The 26,795-nt window shown below is 45.8% G+C and overlaps 1 protein-coding gene across 1 annotated transcript in view; it reads right to left on the bottom strand.

The window, feature by feature from the left end:
- Positions 1-10,683: 10,683 nt before the first annotated feature.
- LOC120045961 (disks large homolog 5-like) overlaps positions 10,684-26,795 on the bottom strand; it is a 77,134-nt gene continuing 61,022 nt past the window's right edge. Inside the window, exons 28-38 of the mRNA XM_038990883.1 lie at positions 22,693-22,826; positions 22,307-22,471; positions 21,834-22,023; positions 21,419-21,567; positions 18,067-18,237; positions 17,310-17,503; positions 16,400-16,543; positions 16,082-16,209; positions 15,316-15,425; positions 12,588-12,697; positions 10,684-12,219 (exon numbers count right to left, since the gene is read on the bottom strand). Coding sequence (XP_038846811.1) covers positions 12,116-12,219; positions 12,588-12,697; positions 15,316-15,425; positions 16,082-16,209; positions 16,400-16,543; positions 17,310-17,503; positions 18,067-18,237; positions 21,419-21,567; positions 21,834-22,023; positions 22,307-22,471; positions 22,693-22,826 — 1,599 coding nt within the window. The 3' untranslated portion in view covers positions 10,684-12,115. The remainder of the gene's footprint in view (positions 12,220-12,587; positions 12,698-15,315; positions 15,426-16,081; positions 16,210-16,399; positions 16,544-17,309; positions 17,504-18,066; positions 18,238-21,418; positions 21,568-21,833; positions 22,024-22,306; positions 22,472-22,692; positions 22,827-26,795) is intronic.

The following is a 26,795-nucleotide window of genomic DNA, read 5'->3' as shown; positions in this document are numbered from 1 at the left end:
ACTCCAACACCATCATTATGTTTGCTGATGACACAGCAGTGGTAGGCCTGATCACCGACAACAATGAGACAGCCTATAGGGAGGAGGTCAGAGACCTGACCATGTGGTGCAAGGACAACAACCTCTCCCTCAACATAATAAGACAAAGGAGATGATTGTGGACTACAGGAAAAAGAGGACCGAGCACACCCCCATTTTCATCGACATGGTGCAGGTTGAGAGCTTCAAGTTCCTTGGCGTCCACATCAACAACAAACTAATATGGTCCAAGCACACCAAGACAGTCGTGAAGAGGGCACGACAAAACCTATTCCCCCTCAGGAGACTGAAAAGATTTGGCATGGGTCCTCAGATCCTCAAAAGATTGTACAGCTGCACCATCGAGACCATCCTGACGGGTTGCATCACTGCCTGGTATGGCAACTGCTCAGACTCCAACCGCAAGGCACTACAGAGGGTAGTGCGTACGGCCCAGCACATCACCGGGGCCAATCTTCCTGCCATCCAGGACCTCTATACCAGGCGGTGTCAGAGGAAGGCCCTAAAAATGGTCAAAGACTCCAGCCACCTTAGTCATAGACTGTTCTCTCTGCTACGGCATGGCAAGCGGTACCGGAGCGCCAAGTCTAGGTCCAAGAGGCTTCTAAACAGCTTCTACTCCCAAGCCATAAGACTCCTGAACAGCTAATGAAATGGCTAGCCCACTACGCTGCTGCTACTCTCTGTTATTATAACTTTGACAACCCTACCTGCATGTACATAATTATCTCAAATACCTCGACATCGGTGCCCCCGAACATTGACACATTGACTCGGTACCCCCTGTATATAGCCCAGCTATTGTTATTTCCTGCTGCTCTTTAATCATTTGTTTTTCTTATCTCTTACTTTTTTAAACTTTTTATTTTTTAGGTATTTTATTAAAACTGCATCATTGGTTTAGGGCTTGTAAGTAAGCATTTCACTGTAAGGTCGACACCTGTTGTATTCGGTGCATGTGACAAATACAATTTGATTTGATTTGGTCCAGGTCTGGATTTAAGGGGGTCAATTTTCCAAGCTTAAAAGCATAAACATTCAACATTGGACTCACTGAGGTCGGAAGTCAGAGATTTCTAAGTTCCCAGTTGTTTTGAACACGGCATTAGCTAGCCAACTGCACCATGACTTTGCTTACAAGTGTAATTGCTGATCATTGCTAGTGTCACGCCCTGACTTTAGTTATATTTGTTTTCTTTTTTATTTGGTTAGGTCAGGGTGTGACAAGGGTGGTTTGTTTAGTTTTTGTATTGTCTAGGGGTTTTTGTCTTGTCTAGGTTTTTTTTGTTTATTTATGGGGATTTTGTATTGTCTAGGGGAATGTAGGTTTATGGTGGCCTGAATTGGTTCCCAATCAGAGACAGCTGTTTATCGTTGTCTCTGATTGGGGATCCTATTTAGGTTGCCATTTCCCATTTTGGTTTTGTGGGTAGTTGTTTTCTGTCTTTGTGTCTGTACCAGACAGGACTGTTTCATTTCATTCTCTTTGTTATTTTGTTTAGTCTTCTGTTTTAATAAATTAACATGAACACTTACCACGCTGTGCTTTGGTCCGATGATTCCTCATCTTCAGACGACGAACGTTACAGCTAGACAGACATTTTCAAGTCCTGCCATAGATTTTTAAGCCAAAACTGTAACTAAGCCACTCAGCAGCATTCCATGTATATTTGGCATTGTGTTTTAGGTTATTGTCTGGCTGAAAGGTGAATTCATCTCCCAGTGTCTGTTGGAAAGAAGACTGAACCAGGTTTTCCTATAGGATTTTCCCTGTGCGTAACTCTATTCCATTTCTTTTTATTAAAAAAACACTCCCTAGTTGTTGCAGATAACAAGCATACCCATAACATGATGCAGCCACCAACACACCTTGAAAACATGAAAAGTGGTACTCAGTGTTGTGTTGGATATTCACCAAACATAACGTTTTGTATTTAGGACATAAAGGTAATTTCTTTGCCACATTTTTTGCAGTTTAACTTTTGTGCTTTATTGCAAAAAGGATGCATGTTTTGGAATATTTTTTATTCTGTACAGGCTTCCTTTTCACTCTGTCATTTAGGTTAGTATTGTGGAGTAACTACAATGTTGTTGATCCATCCTTAGTTTTATCCTATAATAGACATTAAACACTGTACCTGTTTTAAAGTCACCATTGGCCTTATGGTGAAATCCCTAAGCGGTTTTCTTCCTCTCCGACAACTGAGTTAGGAATGACGCCTGTATTTTTGTAGTGACTAGGTTTATTGATACACCATCCAAAGTGTAATTAATAACTTCACCATGCTAAAAGGGATATTCAATGTCTGCTTTTTTATTTTTACCCATCAACCAATAGGTGTCCTTCTTTGCGAGGCATTGGAAAACCTCCCTGGTCTTTGTGGTTGAATCTGTGTTTGAAATTCATTGCTCCACTGAGGGACCTTACATGTGTGGGGTACAAAGATAAGGTAGTCATTTAAAAATAATGTTAAACACTATAATTGCAAACAGAGTGAGTCCATGCAACTTATTATGTGACTTGTTAAGCAAATGTTTATTCCTGAACTTATTGAGGCTTGCCATAACAAAGGGGTTGAATACTTATTGACTTTAGACATTTCAGCTTTACATTTTTATTAATTTCTAAAATGTCTAAAAACATAATTCCACTTTGATATTATGGGGTATTGTAATGTATTTTGCCTCATGGAATTCCCTATTGTCATGAATCTACTTTAGTCCCCCTAAAGAACACCCCAGTTACCAATAACAATGCCATCAATCAACTGTATTTATAAAGCTATTTTTACAATCAGCAGTTGTCACAAAGTGCTTAACAGTACCTCAGCCTACATCACAACGGCCAAGCAGAAGCGTATTGGCTAGGTTGGAAAAACTCCTACCATTACCTCATCTACTGCCACTTTCCAATATCCCTGCTGTTTTCACAGTTGACTAACAGTAGTCTATTATTGTCTACATGTCTAATTGTCTTTCTGTGACAGTCTAGGTGCACTTCCATTTCTATAAAATGAGTTATTAAATTATCCACAACTTGATTATCTCAGATTCATTCACATCATGGACACGTTCCAAATCTGATTAATCAAAGTGGTTAAAATATAATTAATTTAAAACGGGCCTAGCCGACAATTCTCTACTCCACCTGCGTTGGCTAGTGCAGGCAGCATAATTGTGAATCACTGAAGATCTCTGGTTGACATTTTCCTTTGTAATTGGAGGAAAGATTACATCTGCTGAAACAAGCACTGTGGTTCTCTATGGACGCGTGTACACACACACACGCTCCCTCTCTCTGATGGACCCACACACACACACACGCACATGCTCACACACACACTCTCTGTCTCTCTCACACACACTGATGCAGTGGCAGCAGTGAACATTGAGAGGATCTGACTGAAGCTAAGCCTTCTCTGTCATCAGCTGAGTGCCAGCTGTCCCTGGGAGGGGAGAGGCTCGAGGCTGGGCCTTACAGTACACTACCAGCTCTAAGCCCTGTAGCGAAGGAGAGACTGGGCCTTACAGTACACTACCAGCTCTAAGCCCTGTAGCGAAGGAGAGACTGGGCCTTACAGTACACTACCAGCTCTAAGCCCTGTAGCGAAGGAGAGACTGGGCCTTACAGTACACTACCAGCTCTAGCCTTGTAGCGAAGGAGAGACTGGGCCTTACAGTACACTACCAGCTCTAAGCCCTGTAGCGAAGGAGAGACTGGGCCTTACAGTACACTACCAGCTCTAAGCCCTGTAGCGAAGGAGAGACTGGGCCTTACAGTACACTACCAGCTCTATGCCCTGTAGCGAAAGAGAGACTGGGCCTTACAGTACACTACCAGCTCTAAGCCCTGTAGCGAAGGAGAGACTGGGCCTTACAGTTCACTACCAGCTCTAAGCCCTGTAGCGAAGGAGAGACTGGGCCTTACAGTACACTACTATCAGGAGTCAAGGTAAGACCCAGATGCAGACACGTCGAATTGACAATGGTTTAATATTCCAACAGGGGCAGGCAATAGACAGGTCAAGGCAGGCAGGGTCAGTAAACCAGAGGTGGGGCAACGGTACCAGATGGCAGGCAGGCTCAGGGTCAGGATAGGCAGAGGTCAACAATCCAGAGGTGGGGCAAAGGTACAGGTCGGCAGGCAGACTCAGGGGCAGGACAGGCAAGGGTCAAAACCAGGAGTGCGAGAAAAAGAGAGACTGGAAAAAGCAGGAGCTGAGAATAAAAACGCTGGTTGACTCGACAAACAAGACAAACTGGCAACAGCCAAACAGAGAACACGGGTATAAATACACAGGGGATAATGGGGAAGATGGGCGACACCTGGAGGGGGGTGGAGACAATCACAAGGACAGGTGAAACAGATCAGGGTGTGACACACTACCAGCACTGAGCCCTGTAGCGAGGGGGAGGCTGGGCCTTACAGTACACTACCAGCACTGAGCCCTGTAGCGAGGGGGAGGCTGGGCCTTACAGTACACTACCAGCACTGAGCCCTGTAGCGAGGGGGAGGCTGGGCCTTACAGTACACTACCAGCACTGAGCCCTGTAGCGAGGGGGAGGCTGGGCCTTACAGTACACTACCAGCCCAGCTCTAAGCCCCGTAGCGAAGGAGAGACTGAGCCTTACAGTTCACTACCAGCTCTAAGCCCTGTAGCGGGGGAGAGACTGGGCCTTACAGTACACTACCAGCTCTAAGCCCTGTAGCAAGGGAGAGACTGGGCCTTACAGTACACTACCAGCTCTAAGCCCTGTAGCGAAGGAGAGACTGGGCCTTACAGTACACTACCAGCTCTAAGCCCTGTAGCGAAGGAGAGACTGGGCCTTACAGTACACTACCAGCTCTAGCCTTGTAGCGAAGGAGAGACTGGGCCTTACAGTACACTACCAGCTCTAAGCCCTGTAGCGAAGGAGAGACTGGGCCTTACAGTACACTACCAGCTCTAAGCCCTGTAGCGAAGGAGAGACTGGGCCTTACAGTACACTACCAGCTCTATGCCCTGTAGCGAAAGAGAGACTGGGCCTTACAGTACACTACCAGCTCTAAGCCCTGTAGCGAAGGAGAGACTGGGCCTTACAGTTCACTACCAGCTCTAAGCCCTGTAGCGAAGGAGAGACTGGGCCTTACAGTACACTACTATCAGGAGTCAAGGTAAGACCCAGATGCAGACACGTCGAATTGACAATGGTTTAATATTCCAACAGGGGCAGGCAATAGACAGGTCAAGGCAGGCAGGGTCAGTAAACCAGAGGTGGGGCAACGGTACCAGATGGCAGGCAGGCTCAGGGTCAGGATAGGCAGAGGTCAACAATCCAGAGGTGGGGCAAAGGTACAGGTCGGCAGGCAGACTCAGGGGCAGGACAGGCAAGGGTCAAAACCAGGAGTGCGAGAAAAAGAGAGACTGGAAAAAGCAGGAGCTGAGAATAAAAACGCTGGTTGACTCGACAAACAAGACAAACTGGCAACAGACAAACAGAGAACACGGGTATAAATACACAGGGGATAATGGGGAAGATGGGCGACACCTGGAGGGGGGTGGAGACAATCACAAGGACAGGTGAAACAGATCAGGGTGTGACACACTACCAGCACTGAGCCCTGTAGCGAGGGGGAGGCTGGGCCTTACAGTACACTACCAGCACTGAGCCCTGTAGCGAGGGGGAGGCTGGGCCTTACAGTACACTACCAGCACTGAGCCCTGTAGCGAGGGGGAGGCTGGGCCTTACAGTACACTACCAGCCCAGCTCTAAGCCCCGTAGCGAAGGAGAGACTGAGCCTTACAGTTCACTACCAGCTCTAAGCCCTGTAGCGGGGGAGAGACTGGGCCTTACAGTACACTACCAGCTCTAAGCCCTGTAGCAAGGGAGAGACTGGGCCTTACAGTACACTACCAGCTCTAAGCCCTGTAGCAAGGGAGAGGCTGGGCCTTACAGTACACTACCAGCTCTAAGCCCTGTAGCAAGGGAGAGGCTGGGCCTTACAGTACACTACCAGCTCTAAGCCCTGTAGCGAAGGAGAGACTGGGCCTTACAGTACACTACCAGCTCTAAGTCCTGTAGCAAGGGAGAGACTGGGCTTTACAGTACACTACCAGCTCTAAGCCCTGTAGCGGGGGAGAGACTGGGCCTTACAGTACACTACCAGCTCTAAGCCCTGTAGCGAGGGGGAGGCTGGGCCTTACAGTACACTACCAGCTCTAAGTCCTGTAGCAAGGGAGAGACTGGGCCTTACAGTACACTACCAGCGCTAAGTCCTGTAGCAAGGGAGAGACTGGGCTTTACAGTACACTACCAGCTCTAAGCCCTGTAGCGGGGGAGAGGCTGGGCCTTACAGTACACTACCAGCTCTAAGCCCTGTAGCGGGGGAGAGACTGGGCCTTACAGTACACTACCAGCTCTAAGCACTGTAGCGGGGGAGAGGTTGGGCCTTACAGTACACTACCAGCTCTAAGCCCTGTAGCAAGGGAGAGGCTGGGCCTTACAGTACACTACCAGCTCTAAGCCCTGTAGCGGGGGAGAGGCTGGGCCTTACAGTACACTACCAGCTCTAAGCCCTGTAGTGGGGGAGAGACTGAACTGATCGAAGATGGGATACTGTGGCATGTACATATTTTATTGCGTTTACTGTTGTTTTAGCGGTCTGCACAGGCTCAGTTTCACATATCATGGGTGTTGTGTGATGATATTTTAATCTGATAATCAAACAAATCACTTCAAAAAGTAGGCTTTTACCACAGGTGGGCTCCAATCAAGTGGTAGAAACTTCACAAGGATGATCAATGGAAACAGGATGCACCTGAGCTCAATTTCGAATCGCATAGCAATTTCGAATCTCATTCCATGAGGTCTGCGGCCTCACAACTGCAGACCTTCTGTAACCACGCCAGCCCAGGACCTCCACATCCAGCTTTTTCACCTGCGGGATAGTCTGATTCACGTCCAGCTTGGCACTTGTAGGTTTTTACTTAAAATCCATTCAATCAAGACCGTGGGACGGCATTCTGAAAAAACTAGCTAACACACACAACATCCTGTTTGACCTACATATCCATTGTCTCTTTGTTATCTTCATTGTAAAGTTGGTACATCATGGACTGATAATGGAATGGCTATTCAGAGGAACTATCAATCAATCAATCAAGTTTATTTTATATAGCCCTTTGTACATCAGCTAATATCTCGAAGTGCTGTACAGAAACCCAGCCTAAAACCCCAAACAGCAAGCAATGCAGGTGTAGAAGCACGGCTACCATATCAGGATCAGTATTGAAACAATCAATTAGTAATGACTTTTCAACTATGACCAACAATTGCATTGCATAGCTCAAGTGTATTTGGAATGTTTTCAAAAACAATCAATTCATTGATCATCACTGTGCTATCACCAAGCCCAAGGCCCATCCAATCAGATTGAGCATAAAAAAAATACCAAAAAAACATGGAATGCTCTCTACTTGTCAGTGTTCCAAAGGGGACATTATATGTATTTTTACCTAAACATGCAAACACCATCAGATAGAATTAATAGCTTGCAGTGCACTGGAATGACATTCAGATGAAATCAAATGACATTCACTCTCATTTCAGTCAGTTATTATTGGCCACCAATGAGAGTGAATATCATTTCTGGCTATGCTACTGCTAGATATTCATTTTGTCCAGGTGAGAAAGGGCAGTGTGGAGTGCAATTCAGATTGCATCATCTGTGGATCTGTTTTGGCAGTATTTTATATATTCATTTTATTGTTATTTAACCAGGTAAGATGACTGAGAACACATTCTCATTTACAGCAACGACCTGGGGAATAGTTACAGGGGAGAGGAGGGGGATGAACAAGCCAATTGTAAACTGGGGATTATTAGGTGACCATGATGGTATGAGTGCCCGATTGGGATTTTAGCCAGGACACCAGGGTTAACACCCCTAATCTTATGATAAGTGCCATGGGATCTTTTAATGACCTCAGAGAGTCAGGACACCTGCTTAACTTCCCATCCGAAAAACAGCACCCTACACAGAGCAGCATCCCCAATCACTGCCCTGGGGTATTGGGATATTTTCTTAGACCTGAGGAAAGAGTGCCTCCTTCTGGCCCTCCAACACCACTTCCAGCAGCATCTGGTCTCCCATCCAGGACCAACCCTGCTTAGCTTCAGAAGCAAGCCAGCAGTGGGATGCAGGGTGGTATGCTGCTGGAATATGTTAATTGGAGTGGGTCTAGGGTGGCCGGGTGGATGCTGTTGATGTGAGCCATGACCAGCCTTTCAAAGCCCTTCATGGCTACCGACGTGAGTGCCACGCGGTGGTAATCATTTAGGCAGATTACTTTCGCTTCCTTGGGCACAAGGACTATGGTGTTCTGCTTGAAACATGTAGGTATTACAGACTCGGTCAGGGAGAGGTTGAAAATGTCAGTGAAGACACTTGACAGTTGGTCCGCGCATGCTTTGAGTACATGTCTAGGATTTTTTCCCTGGTTGCACGTGACATGCTGGTAAAAATGTTGTAAAACTGATTTAAGTTTGCCTGCATTAAAGTCCCCGGCCACTAAGAGCGCCGCTTCTGGGTGAGCATTTTCTTCTTTGCTTACGGCCTTATAGAGTTGGTTGAGAGCGGTCTTAGTGCCAGCTTAGTTTGTGGTGGTAAATAGACGGCTACCAATAATACAGATGAGAATCATCTGGGGTGAGCTTATCATAAGGTACTCTACCTCAGGCGAGCAATACCTCGAGACTTCTTTAATATTAGACATTGCACACCAGCTGTTAATGACAAAAAGATACACCCCCACCCCTCGTCTTACCAGAGGTAGCGTCTCTGTTCTGCCGGTGCATGGAAAATCCCACTAGCTCTATATTGTCTGTATCTTCGTTCAGCCACGTCTCGGTGAAACATAAGATGTTACAGTTTTTAATGTCCTTTTGATAGCATAATTGTAATCGTAGGTCATCAATTTTATTTTCCAATGATTGCACGTTAGCAAGAAGAAAGGAAGGCAGTGGGAGTTTACTCGCTCGCCTCTGGATTCTCAGAAGGATGCCCAATCTGCAGTCCCTTTTCCGGCGTCCTTTCTTCATGCAAAAGGCATGGATCTGGGCCTGTTCCAGTGAAAGCAGGATATCCTTCTCGTTGCACTCGTTAAAAGAAAATGTTTCTTCCAGTCCACAGTGAGTAATCGCTTTTCTGATGTCCAGAAGTTATTTTCGGTCATAAGAGACGGTAGCAGCAACATTATGTACACAATAAGTAAAAAAATAAGTTACACAAAACGCAAAAAAAATAACAAAATAGCACAACTGGTTGGGAGAATGTAAAACATCAGCCATGTTCTTCAGCGCCATGCTGTTCATTGACTACAGCTCAGCATTCAACACCATAGTGCCCACGAAGCTCATCACTAAGCTAGGACTCTGGGACTAAACACCTCTCTCTGCAACTGGATCCTGGACTTCCTGACGGGCCGCCCCCCAGGTGGTAAAGTAGGCAACAACACGTCTGCCGCGCTGATCCTTAACACTCGGGCCCCTCAGAGGTGTGTACTTAGTCCCCCCCTGTATTCCTTGTTCACCCACGACTGTGTCGGCCAAACACGACTCCAACACCATCATTAAGTTTGCTGACGACACAACAGTGGTAGGCCTGATCACCGACAACGATGAGACGGCCTATAGTGAGGAGGTCAGAGAACTGGCAGTGTGGTGCCAGGACAACAACCTCTCCCTCAATGTGAGCAAGACAAAGGAGCTGATCGTGGGCTAAAGGAAAAGGCGGGCCGAACAGGCCCCCATTAACATCGACGAGGCTGTAGTAGAGTGTGTCGAGAGTTTCAAGTTCCTTGATGTCCACATCAACAGCGAACTATCATGGTCCAAACATACCAAGACAGCCGTGAAGAGGGAACGACAAAACCTTTTCCCCCTCAGGAGACTGAAAAGATTTGGCATGTGTCCCCAGATCCTCAAACAGCTGCACCATCGAGAGCAGCTGCACCATCGAGAGCATCTACAGCTGCACCATCGAGAGCATCCTGACCGGTTGCATCACCGCCTGGTATGGTATCTGACCGTAAGGCGCTACAGATGGTAGTGCGAATGGCCCAGTACATCACTGGGGCCACGCTTCCTGCCATCCAAGACCTATATAATAGGCGGTATCAGAGGAAAGCCCATAAAGTTGTCAGAGATTCCAGTCACCCAAGTTATGGATTGTTTTCTCTGCTACCGCACGGCAAGCGGTACCGAAGCGCCAAGTCTAGGACCAAAAGGCTCCTCAACAGCTTCTATCCCCAAGCCATAAGACTGCTGAACAATTCATAAAATTGCCACCAGACAATTTACATTGACCCACCCCCTCCCTTTTGTACACTGCTGCTACTCGCTGTTTGTTTGTTACCTATGCATAGTCACTTTGCCCCCACCTACATGTTCAGATTACCTCAACTAGCCTGTACCCCTGCACACTGACTCGGTACCGGTTCCCCCTGTATATAGCCTCGTTATTGTTATTCTTATTGTGTTACTTTTTATTTTAGCCTACTTGGTAAATATCTTCTTCTTCTTGAACTGCACTGTTGGTTAAGGGCTTGTAATGCTTACAATGTAAATGTAAATTACAATTAAAACAAATCAATTGGACTTGGACAACGTTCCCCACATGTATTTATTTTTCTTAACATTTGATACAAATAATATAATATAATTTCATTGAGAAGTGAAGTTATATCTATAGTCTACTTTAGTGTTTCAACCAACATGAGAAGATGAAATATTATAGATTTAAAAAAAAGAAAGTAATTTACCAGTTCATCATAATGCTGAAATGTATGAATTCATCCTCTTTTAGTTTGGTGCATTCAAACCCCTAGAACAGAAATAAAATATCCCTTTTTTAAATTCTACATTTCGGGTAATAGAAAGATGCCCGTTAGGAAATGTTAGGAACATTCGAACAACTCTACAACACATACATTTTCTCATGGTGAAACTATCGTACCTACGGTAAAGTATTATTGAATTCCTTAGTGTTCAAGCATTACTAGGTTGAAGGATAAATGGTGCAAAACAAATCTGTTTAGTTTGGCACAACATACAGAAGGAAACATATATAATCTGCAATTTTGCATTGAGAACAGTAAGTGGGTTGTAAAACAAACGTCTGTCATTTACATCAACTTGGGGAAAAAAAAGATTCATGCAAATTTGTCATACATTTTTGTCTTTAAATATGTAAATTATATGACAAAAAACAGAGGGAAAAAAATACAACATACACAATCATTTCTGTTCACTAACTGCTACATTTGTAGGCTATAAAGGAAGGTTCATAACCAACATTATTAGATTGGGATTAGAGAATTTAAATGACAAAGAAAACATACATAAAGATGAGAACACAGTGGTCCATTCCATTCTGTTAAGAAAAACTTGCTGCACCCATGTTGAGCCTGTTGCCATAACTATAGTTCATCATGGTTATTACATGGTCTTCTAGACTGATCCCAGATCCGTTGTGACATCATGATAACTACAGCACAAACAGGTCTGAGACAAGTCTAAAATGTTTTTTTTCTTCTATTCCATGCATCAACTTCTATTCTGACATATGATTGAGAACCATAGGAACAGGAAGAGTCAAGGAGTGTCATAGTGGAGTTAAGGGAAAAACATTCAAGTAAAAAAGCATTACAATATTAAATACTAGTGTAAACGAATCTCTAGGCCTGTCTGAAGTATACAGCATCACTATGACATCACCATTATAGTGGGAGTATTACTTCTATTTGTGGGGTGAGACAAATCAGTGCTATATGAATCTTCATCTTTCAGATAAGTGTTATTATGTTGAGAGTGTATCAGAGGGTGCATCCCAAATAGCACCCTATTCCCTATATATAGTGCACTACATAGGGAATAGGGTGCTATTTGGGATGCATCCTCACAGTTGATTATTATAACAACAGTGATGTGATATTGTTGACTAGTTTTTAACATTTAGCCGTGGATAAGTGTATCATACCCAACCTTCCTTGTTAAGGGTTGAAGTGTTACATAGATAGAAGCACTTAGAAACCTTCTAGAAAGCTCCGTCAGGAATCCATATGACTTTACTTTGTTCTTGGTCCACTATAGTCATGATCTGAGTGCAAATGTAGGACAGGCTTCCTCCTTGGACGATACCTGCAACACAAAAAAACTGTTTTCAAATCTGGGCCATTACTGTCTCAGAGTAGATGATCTGGTCCGGTTCTGTCTCAGAGTAGATGATCTGGTCCGGTTCTGTCTCAGAGTAGATGATCTGGTCCGGTTCTGTCTCAGAGTAGATGATCTGGTCCGGTTCTGTCTCAGAGTAGATGATCTGGTCCGGTTCTGTCTATGTAACTTCACTCATTATGATCTAACAGGCTGATCTTGGTCACCACTCCTACTCTGATATAATTTATGAATACGAGGCCTGGAGTCTGACTCCAGACTGTAGGTACATATGACAGGCCTTCTCACATAGCAACAAACTGAATGTTATTATATGATATTAACATAATACTAACCTGTAAAGACCTTGCTGTACTCCTGTTCCGTTTTCTGTGCCATCTCAAACTGCTCCTTGGAATGTTTCTGTGAGACTTTATCCCGCAAGTATAGAGGATCCTTCTGTTCTCTGAATGAAGGAAAGAACAAAATCATATTAAATATCAAATATTTCAGTTCATTAAAAAAGAGGTGACATGGCACACAGTTGATATCACACAGAGACTGTGGTGGCATGGCAACAAAATTACCCCCAATTAAGTGCATAGAAGCCAATCAACATGACAGCAACAACAAAAAAGAAAGACTCTCTGCTCTTCACTACAATTGCAGTGTTGATGAGTAATAGCGCTGTACGAACTGAGCAGTAAGTACAGTCAAAGGCACACTGGGTGGCAACTGGGTTAATGAGCCTCTCTTGTCTGTGACCCGTCTGCTCCTGACCTGACCTGCTGTTTTCCTTTCCCTGCCTGGCCTACAGTCTACATATTGACTATATGACGCCATCCAAAGGATAGAAAGTCAGGGAGTGGTTCATGGTTTGGTTCTCTCTCTCTCAAAGGCATCTGCCATATACATACTATTCTCGTGTTTATATGAGATGATTGGTCTCTGCTGGTTGCTGGTAGTGTGGAGTGAGCGAAGAGCAGCAAGGGCTTAGCCAAATAGCTGAGAGTGTACTGTAAGGCCCAGCCTCCAGCCTCTCTCGCTCTCTCTCAGAGACAGAGACGAGCAGCCCCCAGTACAAAGCTCAAAGCTGGAAGAGACAGGCCCAGCTTTCAACCTCTCAGTCACAGGGATAGCTCAGCTAGACGCCGCCGCAGCCCACCACAGATCTATAGGGCTCAGCCTCTCAGTCACAGGGATAGCTCAGCTAGACGCCCCCGCAGCCCACCACAGATCTATAGGGCTCAGCCTCTCAGTCACAGGGATAGCTCAGCTAGATGCCCCCGCAGCCCACCACAGAGCTATAGGGCTCAGCCTCTCAGTCACAGGGATAGCTCAGCTAGACGCCCCCACAGCCCACCACAGAGCTATAGGGCTCAGCCTCTCAGTCACAGGGATAGCTCAGCTAGACGCCCCCACAGCCCACCACAGAGCTATAGGGCTCAGCCTCTCAGTCACAGGGATAGCTCAGCTAGACGCCCCCGCAGCCCACCACAGATCTATAGGGCTCAGCCTCTCAGTCACAGGGATAGCTCAGCTAGACGCCCCCGCAGCCCACCACAGATCTATAGGGCTCAGCCTCTCAGTCACAGGGATAGCTCAGCTAGATGCCCCCGCAGCCCACCACAGAGCTATAGGGCTCAGCCTCTCAGTCACAGGGATAGCTCAGCTAGACGCCCCCACAGCCCACCACAGAGCTATAGGGCTCAGCCTCTCCTCCCCTCCCATCCCAGGGACAGCTGGCACTCAGTTGATGACAGAGAAGGCTTAGTTCAATCAGATCCTCTCCATGTCCACTGCCGCACTGCACTAGTCTCTGTGAATGTGTGCGAGTATGTGTGAGACAGTGTGTGAGTGCCTACAGGGCTCTACAGTGCGACCATTTTATTTGTATATGCACCTAAATATTTTGCTGTGCGACCTGGAATTTTAAATTAGGAGTACCAGTGCGCCTAAAAAAATGAAGGATTCTTCTTTATTTTTCTTTATTACCTCAAATATTTTTCATTGTGCCCCTAAATGTCTTTGCGCCTACATTTTTCAACTTAGGCACACGTGCTCCTTGTAAAAAAAGTCAGGGTTGATCCCTGGCGTGTCTGTGCCTGCGTTTGTGTCTGTGTGTGAGCGTGTGCATGTCTGTGTGTTCAGCAGACTTAATCTTCCCCTCCGATTACAAATGAAAATACCAACCAGAGATCTTCTCTAATGAATCACAATTATCTCAAGAGGAGTGTCGGCTAGGACCGTTTCTGATTAATTACATTTTGATCACTTTGATTAATTTGTTTTGGAACGTGTCTGTGATAGGAATGAATCGGAGATCATTTCTGTAATGTTATAGTAATGAAAGTGCACCTAGACTGAAAGACAATGAAACTTAATAGACTACTGTAAGTCAACCATGAAAACAGCAGGGATATTGGAAAGTGGCAGTAGATGAGGTAATGTGCTGCTGCTTGCTGTTTGTGGTGTAGGCAGAGTTACCGTATATGTAAAAGGTCTGGGTGTAGCTGGTGCAGAGGAGTCAGGCGCAGGACAGCAGAGATGAGTAATAAAAGTAACTTTACTCAAAATTACCAAATACATGTAGTAATACCAAGCCCACACAATAGGACCGAAATACATAAAACAAACACGCACAAAAACCATGGGGAAAACAGAGGGTTAAATAATGAACATGTAATTGAGGAATTGAAACCAGGTGTGTAAAACAAAGACAAAACAAAAGGAAAATGAAAAGTGGATCGGCGATGGCTAGAAGGCTGGTGACGTCGACCGCCGCCCAAACAAGGAGAGGGACCGACTTCGGCGGAAGTCACTTTGTAACAAGTTCTGATGTAAAAAGGGCTTTATAAATACACTTGATTGATTGATAGCATTGTTATTGGTTTAAAAAAAAAGTTGTTTAAAGAAGACTAAAGGAGATCCATGAGCTTTCACATTTCAATAGAGGAACTCCATGAGGGAAAGCAGCTGTGATAGCTTGGCCAGATGACTCTGATAGCAGTGGTGTTAGATCATTGTCTCAAAATACAGCACACAAAAATAAGTATTTATAGTAGAATGGGGGCTAGTACTCACTTTATCTGCTTTGCATTTTTGTAGCGAATGAAAATGACGATTGGGTAGATGTGAACGCTGTGAAGCCGTTCGATGGCGTGGGGTGCAATGTCAAGTAAACAGTGACAATCCTTCAAAATAGAAACAACAACAGAATCTAACCAGTTGGGTTTGCATGAGAAATGAATGACAGCACAGCAAATAATGTTTCCAAAATGACATATCATTAGATCAACTGACAAAATCTAACAGCCATTTTGTTAGGTTCTGTCACACTGTACATAACATACTGTCACGCCCTGACCATAGTAAGCTGTTTTTCTCTGTGTTGGTTGGGGCGTGATGGTGACTTGGGTGGGTTACATTTCTATGATGGCCTGATATGGTTCCCAATCAGAGGCAGCTGTTTATCATTGTCTCTGATTGGGGATCATTTTTAGGTAGCCATTTTCCCCATTGTTAGTTGTGGGATCTTGTCTACAGTAAGTTACCTTTGTGCACTCCAGTAGCTTCACGTTTCGTTTGTTCTTTATTGTTTTGTTTAGTGAGTTTCTCTTTATTAAAATGATGTGGAACTCTATGCACGCTTCGCCTTGGTCTCATCTTTTCAACCATCGTGACACATACACACTGTCACGATATGGGATGGCAGCTGCCATGTATTAATCCAGATATTTACTAGTCCTGTCTATGTACAAAATATGCTGAACTGGTTTCTTTCCTAAATATGTTTTTATCTCAATAAGACTAAACTGTAAATAAATAATAATAAATAAACTAAATATACCTTCTCTGTGATTTCCTTGATGGAAGCAACAGTTGTGACATCAAAATGGCCGCTCCTTCGTTTGAAGTCGATGAAGACGCAGTCCTTCACCCCTCGTTCTATCGCCTGCTGAGATGCCTTCATCACCTCTGAATGGACAGACAAAAATAATCACATTTTAGTATTTCATGAGTCTGTATAAAATAACACATGATAATTGACAATCAATTTACTTATTTGAGTGGTTTACAATCCTGTCATAACATGACATAGCATTATCATAACATGACATAGCACTGTTATAACATGACATAGCATTATCACAATATAACTGCCCACCAGGTAGGCACCGACAGAACCTCCCGGGGGCCTCCTTCACCAGCATGTCCTTGTTAGCCTCCACTAGGGGCCCCAGAACCAGCACTGGTCTGGGGCTGGAACACTCTACCTTCTGGACCCTCTGGTAGGCCAGGCTCACACCATCTGATAGATAGACAACACACAGAACCGTCAGCAGAATTATGTAAAACTACAGTGTATATGTACATGATACCCTAACCCTAACCCCAGAACCAGCACAGGTCTGGGAATGGATCACTCCACCTCCTGGACACACACAACAGAGATCATGAACACTGCAGTGGAAAACTAGCTTTGCACCTACATGAATAATAGCATATGCCACTTGAGGCACTTTTATCCAAAGCAACTTACAGTACAAAGAAAGTGCATACATTATGGGAATGTGAACCGTGTTGGAATGGACCCGGCAACCTCTGTGTTGCTAGAGCCGTGCTCTTACCCAGGGCTCTACGCTGACCTTTCATTTATTTTTTACAAGCAGAGAGTGTGCGCCTAAGTTGAACAAAATGTAGGAGCACACAAAGAAAAGTAGGAGCACAATGAGAAATATTTGAGGTATCAAGCCGTTTTCTTTGTTGTAATGGTCCAAACATGACAGTCATGAATCTGCGCTCAGTGTATTCTCCATGGTGCTCAGGGGCTGCGGTACAGTGAAGTAATCATTGCAACAATTATCCTCTGGGTGATTTTTCACCTCGTGCACTGGTGCTACTAAATTAAAACTCCAGGTTGCACGGCAACATATTTAGGCGCACATGCGGGTGAAATGGTCGCACTGTAGAGCCCTGTCACTAACTGAGTCACACATACATGAGATAAATCAAGAATCTACATGTTCCACGGTTATCATTTACAGTACAGCAAGGTGTGAATGGTCCTTCCTCACCCTCCATGATGGGCAGTGAGTCAGTGCTGATGGCGTCCACTAGGTCCTTCCCGTCTTTAGACCCAGAGCGTTTGTGTTTCTGTTTTCTGCGGAAGAAGGACCTGCGAGCGGCAGCCGAGAGGGTCTTACTGGAGGTACCGCTCTCATCCTTCATATCAGGCATGCTGTGTCTCCTGTAGAACTCCTGGTCCATTCTGAAAAACACAGGGGAATACACAGTACAACGGGTTTGAATGAAGCAATAAGGCCCATGAAGGTGTGGTATATGGCCAATATACCATGGCTAAGGGCTGTTCTTAAGCATGACGCAACGCGGAGTGCCTGGACACAGCCCTTAACCGTGGTATATTGGCAATACATGAGGTGCCTTATTGCTATTATAAACTGGTTACCAACATATTAGAGCATTAAAAATAAATGTTTTGTCGTACCAGTGGTATACGGTCTGATATACCATGGCTGTCAGCCAATCAGAATTCAGGCCTTGAACCACCCAGTTTATAATGCTTTTTAAACGTGTTATACGCATGTATAAGCATTAATAAAGTATTTTAATAAGGCTTATCATGTGTTTTTTAACCTTTATTTGAACAGGGAGTCATATTGAGACCCAGGTCTCTTTTACAAATGAGCCCTGCAGAAACACACACATCAAATACCAAATGCAATCATTAAATATCTCTGTGTATCAACATTTCAACAGACTCAACATAACTGTTACCTAAAGTTTATTTACGGCAGGTATAGTATGACTTACATGTATTTGCTGGGGACCTGCCCTCGTGCCAGCTTGCGTGCGCTCTCATCTAACTGCCACGCCATCCAGAAGCCAAAGTTGCCCTTTGGTAGCGTGTCTTCAATGTACAGGATGTCATCCTTCTTGAAACTCAGCTCCAGCTCCATCTCTGCTACTCGCTCATAAAATGCTCTGAAAGGAGAAGGAACACAGATGGGTTGACGTTTATTTAGAAAATGTAAAGATCATTTTCAGGGGGACGCAGTGATATTGTAGAGTTGAAGTATATGGACATGTAAAAACCAGGTACAGTTTATTTGCACCTGGTGGATGTTGACTACAGGCCCGATGTGAGTCCATACGTGAAGGGGATTACAGTAGTAAAATGTTGACTACAGGCCCGATATGAGTCCAATATGTGAAGGGGATTACAGTAATAAGATGTTGACTACAGGCCCGATATGAGTCCAATATGTGAAGGGGATTACAGTAATAAGATGTTGACTACAGGCCCGATATGAGTCCAATATGTGAAGGGGATTACAGTAATAAGATGTTGACTACAGGCCCGATGTGACTCCATACGTGAAGGGGATTACAGTAGTAAGAGGTTGACTACAGGCCCGATGTGACTCCATACGTGAAGGGGATTACAGTAGTAAGAGGTTGACTACAGGCCCGATATGAGTCCAATATGTGAAGGGGATTACAGTAGTAAAATGTTGACTACAGGCCCGATGTAACTCCATACGTGAAGGGGATTACAGTAATAAGATGTTGACTACAGGCCCGATGTGACTCCATACGTGAAGGGGATTACAGTAGTAAAATGTTGACTACAGGCTCGATGTGACTCCATACGTGAAGGGGATTACAGTAATAAGATATTGACTACAGGCCCGATGTGACTCCATACGTGAAGGGGATTACAGTAGTAAGAGGTTGACTACAGGCCCGATGTGACTCCATACGTGAAGGGAATTAAAGTAGTAAAATGTTGACTACAGGCCCGATGTGACTCCATACGTGAAGGGGCTTACAGTAATAAGATGTTGACTACAGGCCCGATATGAGTCCAATATGTGAAGGGGATTACAGTAATAAGATGTTGACTACAGGCCCGATATGAGTCCAATATGTGAAGGGGATACAGTAATAAGATGTTGACTACAGGCCTGATGCGACTCCATACGTGAAGGGGATTACAGTAGTAAGATGTTGACTACAGGCCCGATGCGACTCCATACGTGAAGGGGATTACAGTAATAAGATGTTGACTACAGGCCCGATGTGACTCCATACGTGAAGGGGATTACAGTAATAAAATGTTGACTACAGGCCCGATGTGACTCCATACGTGAAGGGGATTACAGTAATAAGATGTTGACTACAGGCCCGATGTGACTCCATACGTGAAGGGGATTACAGTAATAAGATGTTGACTACAGGCCCGATATGAGTCCAATATGTGAAGGGGATTACAGTAATAAGATGTTGACTACAGGCCCGATGTGACTCCATACGTGAAGGGGATTACAGTAGTAAGAGGTTGACTACAGGCCCGATGTGACTCCATACGTGAAGGGGATTACAGTAGTAAGAGGTTGACTACAGGCCCGATGTGACTCCATACGTGAAGGGGATTACAGTAATAAAATGTTGACTACAGGCCCGATATGAGTCCAATATGTGAAGGGGATTACAGTAGTAAAATGTTGACTACAGGCCCGATGTAACTCCATACGTGAAGGGGATTACAGTAATAAGATGTTGACTACAGGCCCGATGTGACTCCATACGTGAAGGGGATTACAGTAGTAAAATGTTGACTACAGGCTCGATGTGACTCCATACGTGAAGGGGATTACAGTAATAAGATATTGACTACAGGCCCGATGTGACTCCATACGTGAAGGGGATTACAGTAGTAAGAGGTTGACTACAGGCCCGATGTGACTCCATACGTGAAGGGAATTACAGTAGTAAAATGTTGACTACAGGCCCGATGTGACTCCATACGTGAAGGGGCTTACAGTAATAAGATGTTGACTACAGGCCCGATATGAGTCCAATATGTGAAGGGGATTACAGTAATAAGATGTTGACTACAGGCCCGATATGAGTCCAATATGTGAAGGGGATTACAGTAATAAGATGTTGACTACAGGCCTGATGCGACTCCATACGTGAAGGGGATTACAGTAATAAGATGTTGACTACAGGCCCGATGTGACTCCATACGTGAAGGGGATTACAGTAATAAAATGTTGACTACAGGCCCGATGTGACTCCATACGTGAAGGGGATTACAGTAATAAGATGTTGACTACAGGCCCGATGTGACTCCATACGTGAAGGGGATTACAGTAATAAAATGTTGACTACAGGCCCGATATGAGTCCAATATGTGAAGGGGATTACAGTAATAAGATGTTGACTACAGGCCCGATATGAGAAGGGGATTACAGTAATAAGATGTTGACTACAGGCCCGATATGAGTCCAATATGTGAAGGGGATTACAGTAATAAGATGTTGACTACAGGCCCGATGTGACTCCATACGTGAAGGGGATTACAGTAATAAGAGGTTGACTACAGGCCCGATGTGACTCCATACGTGAAGGGGATTACAGTAATAAGAGGTTGACTACAGGCCCGATGCGACTCCATACGTGAAGGGGATTACGGTAGTAAGATGTTGACTACAGGCCCGATGTGACTCCATACGTGAAGGGGATTACAGTAATAAGATGTTGACTACAGGCCCGATGTGACTCCATACGTGAAGGGGATTACAGTAATAAGATGTTGACTACAGGCCCGATGCGACTCCATACGTGAAGGGGATTACAGTAATAAGATGTTGACTACAGGCCCGATGTGACTCCATACGTGAAGGGGATTACAGTAATAAGATGTTGACTACAGGCCCGATATGAGAAGGGGATTACAGTAATAAGATGTTGACTACAGGCCCGATATGAGTCCAATATGTGAAGGGGATTACAGTAATAAGATGTTGACTACAGGCCCGATGTGACTCCATACGTGAAGGGGATTACAGTAATAAGAGGTTGACTACAGGCCCGATGTGACTCCATACGTGAAGGGGATTACAGTAATAAGAGGTTGACTACAGGCCCGATGCGACTCCATACGTGAAGGGGATTACAGTAATAAGATGTTGACTACAGGCCCGATGTGACTCCATACGTGAAGGGGATTACAGTAATAAGATGTTGACTACAGGCCCGATGCGACTCCATACGTGAAGGGGATTACGGTAGTAAGATGTTGACTGATGTTTCAAAAAGAAATATGTGCAGCAATCTGATATGAAAACATTTCCGAGTGACAACATAGTTTTAGTACCTGATATAAAAACCATCTCCTGGTGAGTCTTTGAGCATGGCGAGCTCATCCAGACGATGTTGGACTTTAAACATGACCGTTTCAGCCGGTTTCAACATCTCCAGGTAAGCCTCTTCCGCAGTCTTATTCTTCATGTTGACACCATTGTACTGTTGAAAAACATTCATTCAATATTGAGCAAAGTAATAATACAAAATGTTTGTGAATCACTGAATAGTTCAAATTAACTGTACATAAAAAAATGGAATAGGTAGCTAGCAAGAAAAAAGGTATGTGTTGGAGTGACCCCGCCTCTACTTCAGTGCTACACACAGCCCAGGAAGTCTGTATGTATACCTGTCAAACTCTCTACGTATGTACCATACAGGTTACCTCTATACTACACCATACAATACTATACGGCTGTATACTGTACCTCCAGTATTTGGTCTCCAGGCACCAGTCCGTCGGGACACTTGGCAGGGCTGTCGTCCTCCAGACTCTCTACATATATACCATACAGGTTCCCTCCACAGAGCTGCACCCCCAGCTCTCCCTGGGGCTTCTTCAGCCGCACCAGCCTTACCTCTGGGGCCCTGCGAGAGCCTGCACCTGGAGAAGATAACCTGGACAGAGACGGATATGCCTCCCATAGTCAGAGTCTATCTGGCAACCCAAATACCATAATTTAAATTCGGTCAATTCAGGAACGTAACTCAAATTCCAACTTCCTGCATTGACTGAATATGAATGGAATTGACTTAAACCCCGATGACCACTTTCCACTTAATAATTTGTCCATGCTTTGTTCCATACATATTAATAACTAACACCAAGGAACAGAATGCTACAGCTGTTGTTTATTTGATTTATTTCCACAGTATTATGACCACCTGAGTTATCCTGTACCTGAAGGAGCTGTGAGGGCTGGTGGCTGGGGTGGTCTGTTTAGAAGGTGGTGTCATGGTCCCTTCGTCTTGCTCACTCAAGGTGTCGATGACGGAGTGATTGTCTGGAGTGGTGGCTCCGCTGAGCTGGGGGGTTGGCTGACCACTGATGGACTCCATACGAGAACTGAAGAGAATGTCATTAAAATCAGTCTCCTATTACCTGGAGCGAGAGACGTTTCCCAGCTCTCTGTGTGTGTGTGTGTGTGTGTGTGTGTGTGTGTGTGTGTGTGTGTGTGTGTGTGTGTGTGTGTGTGTGTGTGTGTGTGTGTGTGTGTGTGTGTGTGTGTGTGTGTGAGATTGTGTGTGTGTGTGATTGTGTGTGTGTGTGATTGTGAGTGCCCTTACCTGGAGCGAGAGTGGTTTCCCAGCTGGAACATGTGTGGGTTGTACTGAGCCAGGATGGTGATGGTGTCACACTGCTGACCAATCACAAGCCTCGCCTGCTGCTCGTTGGCGTTCCGCAAGTTGATCCCATTAAACTGAAAGAAAGAACAACAACAGTTTGAGTGAGTGAGGGAGGGAGGGAGGGATGAGCGAGAGGGATGAGAGAGAGAGACAGAAGAAAAGAGACAGAGAGAGAGAGAGAGACAGAGGGAAAGGTGAGAGAAAGAGGGTGAGAGAAAGAGAGTAAGATTAAGATCGAGAATGTGGGTAAATGGCATTTAAACATGTTTTTTGAGTTAAAGGTGCTACATGTAGTATGTCTCAGCCATGTGGAAGCTAGGTGAACACTTAGGCTGAAAATAAACAACTCTGCCCCCTCCCCCACATCCCGTTTCCCCACAACAAGGTGGAGACTTTGTGGCTGTGGAATCTAGTGGAAACCACTCGCGCTTGAGTCCTTTACTTACAGTATGATCCACCAACTTTAAACAGCTGAAAATACTATATTTTTCATTATTTAAAAAATATTTGGGTAGCCAAGTGGTTAGAGCGTTGTGCCAGTAACCGAAAGGTTGCTGGTTTGAATACCAGAGCTGACAAGTTGAAAGATCTTTAGATGTGCCCTTGAGCAAGGCACTTCACCCTTATTTGCTCCAGGGGCGCCGTACTGCTATGGCTGACCCTGTAAAACAACATATTTTAAATCAAATGTATCGGTCGCAGGTGTAGCGAAATGCCACCGCTGCAGGTGACAATACAAAATTAAAACATATATTTCACAGCGATTTAAATGGTACAATGATGCTGTACACAATGAATTGCTTGTTTTGTCACATAAACTGAAATTAGGCAAACATTATAGAATTCGAACAACCAGGTAATGGCAGGGCGATTTCTGCCATTGATGATTCTGCTTGTGGGATGATAACCACCCCTCTGAGTGACGCTGAAGGAATAGCGTGGTGGGTGGGGGGGTGCAGCCTGCCAATTTAACAACAAGAGCTGGTCCGGCTTTTGTTGACCAATAGGAAGACTGAACCATCGTTATGCAATTTTGTGTCGGACCAAAAACATTATTTTTTTTTTTTAACATTGTGAAACCCTATCATTTCATTATTACTGCAGATATATTTTGGACATTTTATGAAATTACAATGCAAAAATAGCACATGATGGTTACCACCATGGCTTTCTTACATTTTAGTCATTTAGCAGACTGTCACGTTCCTGACCTGTTTTCTGTTAGTTTTGTATGTGTTAGTTGGTCAGGACGTGAGTTTGGGTGGGCAGTCTATGTTTTGTGTTTCTATGTTGGTTTAATGGGTACCTGATATGGTTCTCAATTAGAGGCAGGTGGTTTTCATCTCCTCTGATTGAGAATCATATTAAGGTAGGTGGTGTCACATTGTTTGTTTGTGGGTGGTTGTCTCCTGTGTCAGTGTCTGAATGTTACGCCACACGGGACTGTTTCGGTTTTGTTTGTTCGTTCGTTTTGTATGTAGTCTGTTTCCTGTTCATGCGTTCTTCGTGTTATATGTAAGTTCGTGTCCAGGTCTGTCTACATCGTTTATTTGTTTTGTAGTTTATCAAGTGTATTTCGTTTCGTCTTCGTCTTGTTTAATAAATCATTATGTCACATAACCACGCTGCATTTTGGTCGAATCACTACTCCTCCTCTTCGTATGAAGAGGAGGAGGAATTCCGTTACAGAACCACCCACCAACAAACGATCAAGCAGCGGTGTAACGGGAGAGAGAGACAGCGCACGAAGCAGGATTTCTGGTCTTGGGAGGAAATCATGGAAGGAAAAGGACCATGGGCTAAAGTTGGAGTGAATCGCCGCCCATGGGAACAGCTGGAGGCAGCTCGGAGAGCGGAGGAAACCGGAGAGAGGAACCGGCGTTATGAGGGGACGCGTCTAGCACGGAAGCCCGAAAAGCCCGTGAGTACTACCCAAAAATTTCTTGGGGGGGGGCTAAGAGGTAGTGGGCCAAGGGCAGGTAGGAGACCTGCGCCCACTTCCCAGGCTAACCGTGGAGAGCGGGAGTACGGGCAGACACCGTGTTACGCAGTAGAGCGCACGGTGTCTCCTGTACGTGTTCATAGCCCGGTGCGGGTTATTCCACCTCCCCGCACTGGTAGGGCTAGATTGAGCGTTGAGCCGGATGTCATGAAGCCGGTCCTACATATCTGGCCACCAGTACGTCTCCTCGGGCCGGCTTACATGGCACCAGCCTTACGCATGGTGTCCCCGGTTCGCCTACATAGCCCGGTGCGGGTTATTCCACCTCCCCGCACTGGTCGGGCAATGGGGAGCATTCAACCAGGTAAGGTTGGGCAGGCTCAATGCTCAAGGGAGCCAGTACGCCTGCACGGTCCGGTATTTCCGGCGCCACCTCCCCGCCCCAGCCCAGTGCCTCCAGTTCCGGCACCACGCACTAAGCCACCTGTGCGTCTCCAGAGCCCTGTACGCACTGTTCCTTCTCCCCGCACTCGCCCTGAGGTGCGTGCCCTTAGCCCGGTACCACCAGTGCCGGTACCACGCACCAGGCCTATAGTGCGCTTCGAGAGGTCAGTGTGCCCTGTCCCTGCTCCCCGCACTAGCCTGAAGGTGCGTGTCCTTAGCCCGGTGCCTCCAGTTCCGGCACCACGCACCAGGCCTACAGTGCGCCTCATCCGGCCAGAGCCATCCGTCTCCCTAGCGTCATCTGAGCCATCCGTCTGCCCAGTGCCGTCTGAGCCATCCGTCTGCCCAGTGCCGTCTGAGCCATCCGTCTGTCCCGAGCCATTAGAGCCGCCCGTCTGTCCCGAGCCGTCAGAGCCGTTAGTCAGTCAGGAGCCGCTAGAGCCATTCGTCAGTCAGGATCTGCCAGAGCCGCCAACCAGACAGGATCTGCCAGAGCCGCCAACCAGACAGGATCTGCCAGAGCCGCCAACCAGACAGGATCTGCCAGAGCCGCCAACCAGACAGGATCTGCCAGAGCCGCCAACCAGACAGGATCTGCCAGAGCCGTCAGCCAGCCATGAGCGTCCAGAGCCGTCAGCCAGCCATGAGCGTCCAGAGCCGTCAGCCAGCCATGAGCGTCCAGAGCCGTCAGCCAGCCATGAGCGTCCAGAGCCGTCAGCCAGCCATGAGCGTCCAGAGCCGTCAGCCAGCCATGAGCGTCCAGAGCCGTCAGCCAGCCATGAGCGTCCAGAGCCGTCAGCCAGCCATGAGCGTCCAGAGCCGTCAGCCAGTCATGAGCTGCCCCTCAGCCCAGAGCGGCCATTTATCCAGAACTGCCCCTCAGTCCAGAGCTGTCTCTCTGTCCGGAGCTGCCCTTCAGTCCGGAGTTGCCCCTCTATCCTGAGCTACCTCTCTATCCTGACCTACCTCTCTGTCCTGTGCTATATCTCTGTCCTGAGCTACCTTATCCCGGTGCTGCCCCTTGTCCCGGTGCTGCCCCTTATATTAAGGTTACCATTAAAAGTAAGTGGGTGTAAAATGAGGTTGGTCATTCTAAGGGGGAGACGTAAGCTGGGATTGACTATGGTGGGGTGGGGACCTCGCCCAGAGCCTGAGCCACCACCGTGGTCAGATGCCCACCCAGACCCTCCCCTAGACTTTGTGCTGGTGCGCCCGGAGTTCGCACCTTAAGGGGGGGGTTATGTCACGTTCCTGACCTGTTTTCTGTTAGTTTTGTATGTGTTAGTTGGTCAGGACGTGAGTTTGGGTGGGCAGTCTATGTTTTGTGTTTCTATGTTGGTTTAATGGGTACCTGATATGGTTCTCAATTAGAGGCAGGTGGTTTTCATCTCCTCTGATAGGTGGTGTCACATTGTTTGTTTGTGGGTGGTTGTCTCCTGTGTCAGTGTCTGAATGTTACGCCACACGGGACTGTTTCGGTTTTGTTTGTTCGTTCGTTTTGTATGTAGTCCGTTTCCTGTTCATGCGTTCTTCATGTTATATGTAAGTTCGTGTCCAGGTCTGTCTACATCGTTTATTTGTTTTGTAGTTTATCAAGTGTATTTCGTTTCGTCTTCGTCTTGTTTAATAAATCATTATGTCACATAACCACGCTGCA

The sequence above is a fragment of the Salvelinus namaycush genome, chromosome 4, assembly GCF_016432855.1.
Source record: "Salvelinus namaycush isolate Seneca chromosome 4, SaNama_1.0, whole genome shotgun sequence".
Lineage (NCBI taxonomy): Eukaryota > Metazoa > Chordata > Actinopteri > Salmoniformes > Salmonidae > Salvelinus > Salvelinus namaycush.
The sequence above is the reverse complement of the archived record's forward strand: the minus strand, read 5'-3'. Positions and strand labels throughout refer to the sequence as shown.